Raw genomic sequence first — 9,097 nt, forward strand, 5'->3', positions numbered from 1 at the left:
AAATATGGTTTAAAAAACACCGCAGGCAAAAATAAAAATACACACACAGTATTTTTGCGTACAATTCCTTTCTGCGTAGGCGGCCTTCGGCCGCGCTTTAGGATTATAACCCATACCAAATATAATTCTCCTTTTGTTGTGTACCATGTAGCCTTGGGAAAGGATGGGGTAACTAGAATTCCCTTTCTGTGTGGTAAACCTGGGGCTGCCCCAGTGATGTCTATTATGGTTACTGGGTGTTTTATAAAAATTGTCTTGTATATAAAAATGTATATGAGAACTTCAGAAAATATATTTATGGACTATGTTAATAAAGTGTTTTTTGAAAACGGTTAAGATTAAAACTATTCTCTTTTATTGTTATTATCTTAGATGTGGCAGCACTCTTCTAATTTCAGTGTGAAACCATGGTTGAATCAACCGTTCTGTATTCACAATGTGCGTGATAATTTTAAAAACATACTAAATTTATTACAAATACATCACAAATATAAAAAATATGTTTGTATTTCATTGTGCGGGGTTTTAATGCAACTATTTTGCAGAAGTGTGTACGTAAATATAGTGTTTATTGTGTGAAACAGCGCCCAGAGGTTAGTTCAATTTACAAACTTTAACAACAAATAACTTAAAAACTATAAGCCTCCGGCGGCTAAAATTATATATTTGCAATAAGGGGGAGTTCCCCTACCGTTCCATAGCTACCTTAATGCGGAACTCCGGGGATGCCAAACTAAATTGCAGCCATTAAAATACAGCGGCTCCTCTGGCTTGCCCATGTCGTTCGAATGGACACCGACGCTCCAGCTTTGAAAGTATTCAACTCGGAACCCGCTGGTGGTAGCAGAGGAAGAGGGAGGCCCCCACTGTGATGGAAAGATGAGGTGGAGAAGGACTTGGCTTCACTTGGCGTTTCCAATTGGCGTCAGTTGGCACAGAAGAGAAACGACTGGCGTGCTTTGTTGAACTCGGCCAAAACCGCTTAGGCGGTTACAGCACGAAATAAGAAGAAAACAAGTAAGAAAGTCTAAGTTCGGGCGGAGCCGAACATTATATACCCGGCGCAGGTACTAAGTATATGATTTTCACCTTTCCGAAACCTACCGCTAGATGGTAAGCCGGGGTGTATCAATTTTGAGTAAATTAGCGTCCTTAAATTTCGAAATATTGCAGTTTCAAGCATTTCTGAAATTTACCGTTATATGAAAAGCGGCCGTAATCTTAGTCCGATTTCAACAATTTTCAACGGTTTTCTTTTATGTAGCAAGCACAATAACCATACCGAGTTTGGTACAAATTGGTAGAACGGTTACCGAGGTACATATATGTGATCATAAGTGGGCGGTGCCACGCCCATTTTCCAAAACTTTATCATAAACGCATTTCCTGGTAAAGAATTGTTGCAAGCATCAATCTTGAGTAAATTAGCTTTAATATTTATTGATTTATCCAAGATTTCGTATTTCTCCAAATTAGCGTTATATGGGAGGTAGGCGTGGTTATTGTCCCATTTAAAAATTTTTTGGCCATTTAGTATGCTGTAGTAAGACTAACAACTGTGCCAAGTTTGGAAGAAATTGGTGCAGCGGTTACCAAGATATACACATGTAACCATAAGTGGGCGTGGCTACGCCCATTTTCCAAAAATTTATAGTATTCTTAGTTTTTGTCTAAAAATTGTTATAAATATTAATTTTAATGAATAATCTTCAGTAGTTACTAAAATATCGCAGTTTTCGTATTTCTGAAAATTACCGTTATATGGGAGGTAGGCGTGGTTATCGTCCGATTTTGCCCATTTTCAATACCATCCGTCCTACGCCGGAAAGAAGTTAACATACCAAGTTTCGTTAAGATATCTCAATTTTTACTCCAGTTATCGTGTGCACAGACGGACGGACAGACGGACGGACGGACGGACAGACAGTCACCGCTTAATCGATTTCTCTTTTCATTCTTATCATTTATGTATACATTTGTCTATATCTATCTCGATTCGTTTTGCCTGTTACAAACAACCGTTATGTGAACAAAGTTATAATACCCTTGTGCACAAGTGCGCTCGGGTATAAAAAGGTATCGGTGGCTCTTTACTGCTGTAAGAATGTCATAGGGAAGAGATGGGGCCTCTAATGTTATATGGGAACATTGTCTGGTGGAACTCGCTGGAAAAGACCACTCTTGTTAGGAAGCTAGAGCGCGTGCGAAGGGCGGCCCACGTTGAAATCAGCGGAGCGCTCCAGAGTACTCCTACTTTAGCGCTAAATGCTATGCTCTATGTCACCACGGGCAATGTAGCGGCGGTTTCTTCAGCCATTACGTTCAAAAGCTCTGGGTTCTCTTACAACCCAGCGCACGGGCACTTGACAATTCTCGAAAGCTTCGACTTCTTAACGGAAGAAATGGACTGAAGCCTTCCGAGGCTAGCCCCAAAAGGATCGTTCTCCACACACAACCCTCAAAGGGACGAATGGGACAATGGTAGTCTCTGGAGAAAGCTGGCCGCTATAAAAAAACACCCGATTTGCTATGCACCAATGTACTGTCGACTACACTGAGATAAAGGATTAGTTTAGACAACTAAAGATATTAAGTTCCCGAATTTTGACAATATTTGGGAACTCTTACCAAGGATTGGGAACTATTACCATGGGTTGGTAATTATAACTAAATATATTAAAACTTCTAATATTCATCTAGGTTGTACCAAATTGTTAATTTAGTTGAAGGGTTTGGTAAATACTAATAAATATTTCTTTGAAGCATATTTCTACAAATTCCATTCGTAAAAGGATGTTATTAGGCTCTGCTAATGCAGATCAGCTTTCTTTCAACCATGGTTTAGTCATAGTTACCAAATCCTAGTTGAGGCAACCACGATTTGGTTTGAGAGAGAAAATATTCATGCTTGTGAGCCACCCCTAAAGAATGCTGAGCGCTCTCTCAGCACATGTGTGTTTCACATACGAAGAGCGCCAGCTGAGTAATGCACATAGTTCCACTTATTGAATCGTTTGAATGTGCTAGTATGCCGACCATTATTTCGATCACTGCGCTAGGTATAGAAAGAAAAGTATGCGCTATGACATGCCCAGACTTGTTTGTCTCAGTTTCAGTTCTGCTATCGCCGCGAGTTGTTTCGGTGCGCTCATAGTTATTTAGAAATATAAAGTTTGATGCAAACCGGGGTTTCTCAGTAGATATATATTTCATGTAAACTATAATTTGAAAGTGTATATTTAGCCAAGGGAAAAGCAAAGCATTATACTTAAACCAGCACTTCCAGCAGATATTGACCTGGGTTTTCGCACGACTGTTCCTGTTTTATCTTTTCTTTTTAGGAAATTCTTATCGCCATATACATATGTATTATTTACACTAGTAACTATTTATGTAAATATGTATGTATTTTTTATGCTTAATATATGCAAATAAAAGAAGAAAGTAAACACAAAAACCATCGAGTAAATTTGTATTTGTGTCAAACTGAAACATTTTTTCCAATAATAAACGATAAGCTGATTCAAGTCCACAGCAAATTCACAAAATTAATTGAAAACTTGCATCAACCAAAGCATTGTTTATATTTGCTCAAGAATGATTTTATTTAACTAACAATATTGTCCAATCAAGGTAGTCGTTTTGTAATTATTAACAAATATACATTTGTCCCAACCAGAAGTCTCAAGAAAACTGCAGACTTTCGTGAACTACATATTTATTTCGCCATATCCAACTATGCCACTTGGTCACTATAACCAAATCTTTGTAATTATAACTAAACCTTTTTCTGGGTGTGGTCGGGGAATGCCTGACCTTTCTCTCTACCGCCTCGGAATAATTCCAAATCAAGCTGATTTGGGTCCCAGAGGGCTGCTACAGCTGGCTAAACGCCAACTCTCGATTCTTAAAGGTGTACTGACCGGACATTGTCCTTTAGGAACCCACGCGGTGCGATTCAATATCGTCACGGATCCCTTAAGACTTAAGCACCTCGGTGCGCATTGCATCAACACTCCCGAAGGGCTCTCCCGAGTGGACATCAGCTACCTGTGGAACTTTGTTGTGAGCACCCAGCGCTTCTCTTAGTTTAACATAGTTACCGTTCTAAGAATTTGTGTATGTAGTGTGGTATAGTACAATGGACAATTGAATGTCTAAGAGCCCAGTTACACGACATGTATTTCCATATGTAAACGCTACTTGATGCGTTTTAATATATGATACATACGAGTACATGCAGAATAGTAGCATTTACATGTGCAAATACATATCGTGTAGGTGAGTGCCGATCGTGGGTCTGCCACAATAACTTATCCTAATCTAACCTAAAGTGCTGCCAGATTTTTAACATTAAAATTAAAATATATTTAAAGGATGTATTTATATAAATAAAAAATAAGTAACATTAACGAAACATTTTTAAATAATCCTTTTACATATTATACCAAAACATGATGTAGCGGAGACACGAACCAAAATCTATTTAGCTCTATCTCTTTTTAACTAGTAGGCGGAATTAAATGAAAAAAGTTATCGTTGAAAAGATATTGTCTTATAGAATAATACTAAATATGTTTAGTGTACCTGCATGCCCCCGTAAATCGACAAAACCAAAAAACCGTAATATTTTCGCAACCCTTTAGCCTAATTTTTAAGAATTTGGCGGATCACTTACGAAACTTTAATACATTTTCTGGACACGCTGAACACACCGCAAGGCCTTTCCAGCGATTCCTCAATCATGTCGATTGGAGGTCTGGATAAAAGCTTCCAAATCTGGTGTACATATAAGCTAGGCTACTGAGACTGCTTTCGTCATTTGCTCGCACTGCCGTGTGCTGTGATTTACAATTAGCAAACAAATATTGTCATTGCATAAACGACGGTACAGTATCTGTTTGGATTGCGAGCAAGTATTGAGTTCCACTTCATTTATTTTCAAGGGTATTTGCTTCATTACTGCATTGACTGAAGTGTGCAATAGTGTACAGTCAAGTAAAACCATTTGCGCTGCCCTCTTTCAAATCAAAGCAAAACAGAATAATAAGTTTCACTTAGGGCCGGTTGCTCAAAGCCTGATTGACACTAATCACCGATTAACATCGTTATCGACGTTTTCGGCTCCATGCAAATAACATGGTGTCGGTAACGTCGATAACGATGTTTAACCGGGGATTAGTGTCAACCAGGCTTTGAGCAACCGGCCCTTAGCATTGTTTTCTCGCCCGTAAAAGCAAAAACTCTTTCATTGTTTACCAACAATGTTTTCAAATATTATATGAGTCACACGAGGTATTACCTACACAAGTATTCATAGTAATAGGGATGTTTTATGACAAAGTTCCTCCACATTTAGCGTTTCGACGCTAGGTTCTAAATGCTAATTATGGTATACATTTGAAAACTGTTTCCAATAAAAAGTACTTCTCTTATGGTAGCTTATGGGTATCTACCATTGTCAAGAAATCTGTGTCCATTTCTGTATTCGTAAAGAAAAGCAGCTAATATCTGGAGGTGGAATTTACTACATCGTCGCTACCATGTCAAATTATCGAATGCATTTAGAGTGATGCAAAAATTGGCAAATCGTCAAATTTCGAGTCTTCTTAGAAGCAGAGGATACTGGTTATAATAAAGTGGCGAATCCCACACTTTTTTCTAATGACAAGAACATTTTTTACAACATTTTCCTTGTTCTCCTGAAAAGTACCAATGTTCATATTCGATAGTTTGACATATTAGCGACGACATGTACCATTAAATTTTTTTTCTTAAGTGTAAGGGTATCTGGTATCAAAATTATTTGCTTATATGTACATATGTTACTTTCAGTTGTCAATTAATATTATTACATGACTGCTTAGCAAATTACCTCATATAAATAATTTTAACATACATACATACCAAGGTACATTGAACAGGTAGTATCAGTAGAGCAGCTGATTTGATTTATTTTCAAATTATTTGGTCTCGAACATGTCAAATATTTTTAACTTTTTCTCACAAAAATTCTGAATTGTTAAAATCCATTTGCATGTGAAACCTTTTTCCATACAAAACAAGCGATTGAATAGCAGCTTTTGGAACGTTCGCCCAACTCAGCAGCACAACCGCTGATTACTGGCCCTTGTAAAGGATGGATCAATGCTTCGAGAAGTAAACAAATTTACTAGGAAAGAAAGTTGCAACAATTTTTATTTTTTCCAACTTCAATTTTTTATTTTTTATATTTTTTTGTATTTCACATGGCACGCTTTGATTTAGAAGAAAAAATTCAGAACAGTTTTTGACACTTTCGATACCAGAAGCAACAACAAAATACACGCAAATGTTGTTTTTGCTCTACTGATACTACCTGTTTAATGTGCCTTGATACATACGTATAAATTTATGATTTCAGGCCAATATGAAAGCAATTTTAATGTTATTGGTGATTATTGCTGTTCAGCACGCATCATGTCAAAAGCAGTACACAAACAAATTTGATAATGTTGATGTAGACGGAGTTTTGTCAAATAATCGTATTCTAACCAACTATATTAAGTGCCTTATGGAAAAAGGACCTTGCACTCCTGAGGGCCGTGAATTAAAAAGTAAGTTTTAGTTTAATGCTTATGCATTTTCATGACTAAATAATTGCGTAAACTTTTTTTGTAGAATTGTTACCAGATGCATTGCAGACGGAATGTTCCAAGTGTACCGACAGCCAGAGGAAAAATTCTCAAAAGGTCATTAATTTTCTTCGGGTTAACCGACCAGGGGAATGGAAATTGCTACTGGATAAATATGACTCAAAAGGAGTTTACAGAGCTAAATACGAAAAACAAGGCTAAATTTTATATTCCAGTGTTTATATACATATATTTTGTATATCCAAAACGATTTAAATTCATAGTAACAGAAAATATATAATAATTATTTTAACTTTTTTCTAGCCAATTTCAATTTAAATCATAGATATCGTCGCTACCATGTTAAACTATCGAAGGTGAAAATCGTTACTTTTCAGGAGCGCAAAGAAACTATTGTGAAAAATCTTGTTGTCATTAGGAAAAAGTGTAGGATTCGACACTTGTCTGCTTCTAAGAAGATTAGATTTGCCAACTTACTTATCATTCTTACCCAGAGACCGTACCGGTTATTGCAAAGCAAAAAATGTAAGTTTGAGCAAATAATATCGGTTAATTCTGTTTTTTATTTTTTTAAGGCAAAAATAAAAGTTAAAATTTGCAAATAATCGGTTATTGTTGCCTTTTACATTTTTTGGCAAAAATAAAACTCAAAGTTACAAATCGAGTATTCCAAAGTTGTGTATACTCGACTTTAATAGTTTTCAAGCTCCTATCTGGGTTCTAATCAGTGCACGGACTTCAAAAAAATTAAAAGTGGTAGATTTTACATACAAAATTGGTAGAAGTTGGTAGATTTTTTTAAAAGAAACAATATTAGATAGGTTTTACTCATATAGAATAAATGAAGGCGAAATCAGGTAAGGTAGTGCTATCAGAGCAGCTAGATTTTCGCATTGGTGATTCTTATTGTCAAAATGATGTATTTGTTGAAATTCTTACTGTAATTACGCGTAAAATTTGTTAGTGGCCGTTTTGAACTTCTGGTATCACCTTATATGAATTCACCTTGGAATAAATTGTATTTTTTTATAATACAACAAAAAATGTATTTTACGCCAACAAAACATTCAAGAAAAAACTTAAAAATGGGCCCGAATAATGGCATCCGTGATCGAATGAATCACGATTCGAATCGAATAAAATAAAATGACAGCCGTTTGTCTTAAATATATTTTAAGCTGAAAAAGCAAACTCGCCACCAAATGCCGTAATTCAAAAAGAAATTTCGATCCGAATTTGACTCGAACACGGGTGCCTTTATTCTACATTAAAAAAAAAAAAAAAACAATTACTCTGCACTACAAAATTGTTTGGTAAAAATTAGTTTTGAAATGCTTGAAATTTGCAACCCATTCATTTGGCAGTCTGCTACACAAAGTATTGCTAACGAAAAATATTTCCATAAACAGCTGATAGAGATGTAATTTCACTTTTAAATTGGCCATGGTCAGAGTTAACTTTTCATATTTATTTTAGGTGTATTCGATGGCAAAATATGTATACACTGCGTTCATTTAAATCTTTTTGTTTTCTTTCCGAAAAAATATTGGTAGATTTTAAGCCTTTGTTGGTAAAAATTGTAGAAAATAAAATACAGCTAAAAAGTTGGTAGATCTACCAATAAAGTGGTAAAGTCCGTGCACTGGTTCTAATAACCCCCAAACCAGGGTTCGGAAATATTCACTCACCTTCGTACGCGAACGCGAAGGTGAACGTATCAAATATTCTGTATTGATTCTCCTTCGCGAACGAGAAGCATAAAACCAGTCCAGATAGTTCGCGTTCGCGAATGTTAAGGCCGGTCCACATAGAACTTTCGCGTTGGCTTTGGCGTTGGCGTTGGTTTGACAGAACGCACGTTAAAAGTATGCTTGCTACAATGAACGCTTGGCAGCGAATCCTTGGGCCACTAAATTAACATACTAACGACAGATAAATTAATATTTCTTATCGATAATTGCATTAAAAACGATATTTCTTGCCCGCACTTGATTAAAAAGGAAAAATATTTCACATAATTTTACTTATTTGCAACAGCTGACGAGCGACGCACGCGAAAAGTTGAGAGTTGGCCATCTTTTTGCTTTGTGTTGGCGTGAGCGTTGTCGAATTTTGGCTATGTGGACGGCTGCATTTGGATTCATGTATTCATAGTCAGCTGTTGAAGCGACGCCAACGCCAACGCAACGCCAAAGTTCTATGTGGACGGGCCTTTAGGTAGAAAACATGTCCGCTGTTGTTCGTACGCGTATGTATTGGTGGACCAAACAGCGTGCGTTCATATATCTATACTATTATATAAAATTGATTATATGGAGGACGTTTGTAACGACTTATTTCTCAAAGTACTAAACCGATTTTAATATTTTTTTTTTTAAACGAAGCATTTGTAAAAAGACGCAGAGTGGCATACTTATATTTTTTATTCTTGGAAGATAAGCACCCTTTTTTTGGGTGTAAAG

The 9,097-nt window shown here is 36.4% G+C and overlaps 1 protein-coding gene across 2 annotated transcripts in view; it reads left to right on the forward strand.

Moving 5' to 3' along the window:
* Positions 1-6,942, forward strand: part of LOC118744110 (ejaculatory bulb-specific protein 3) — a 49,751-nt gene extending 42,809 nt beyond the window's left edge. For both annotated transcript variants that reach the window (XM_036476840.1, XM_036476841.1), the window contains 2 exons: positions 6,404-6,596; positions 6,661-6,942. In XM_036476840.1, the coding sequence (XP_036332733.1) occupies positions 6,410-6,596; positions 6,661-6,836 (363 nt within the window). In that variant the 5' untranslated portion in view covers positions 6,404-6,409 and the 3' untranslated portion in view covers positions 6,837-6,942. The remainder of the gene's footprint in view (positions 1-6,403; positions 6,597-6,660) is intronic.
* The last annotated feature ends 2,155 nt before the right edge of the window (positions 6,943-9,097 follow it).

This window comes from Rhagoletis pomonella, unplaced genomic scaffold, assembly GCF_013731165.1.
Source record: "Rhagoletis pomonella isolate Grant_MI unplaced genomic scaffold, Rhpom_1.0 Rhpom_scaffold_00008, whole genome shotgun sequence".
In the NCBI taxonomy this organism is placed as follows: domain Eukaryota; kingdom Metazoa; phylum Arthropoda; class Insecta; order Diptera; family Tephritidae; genus Rhagoletis; species Rhagoletis pomonella.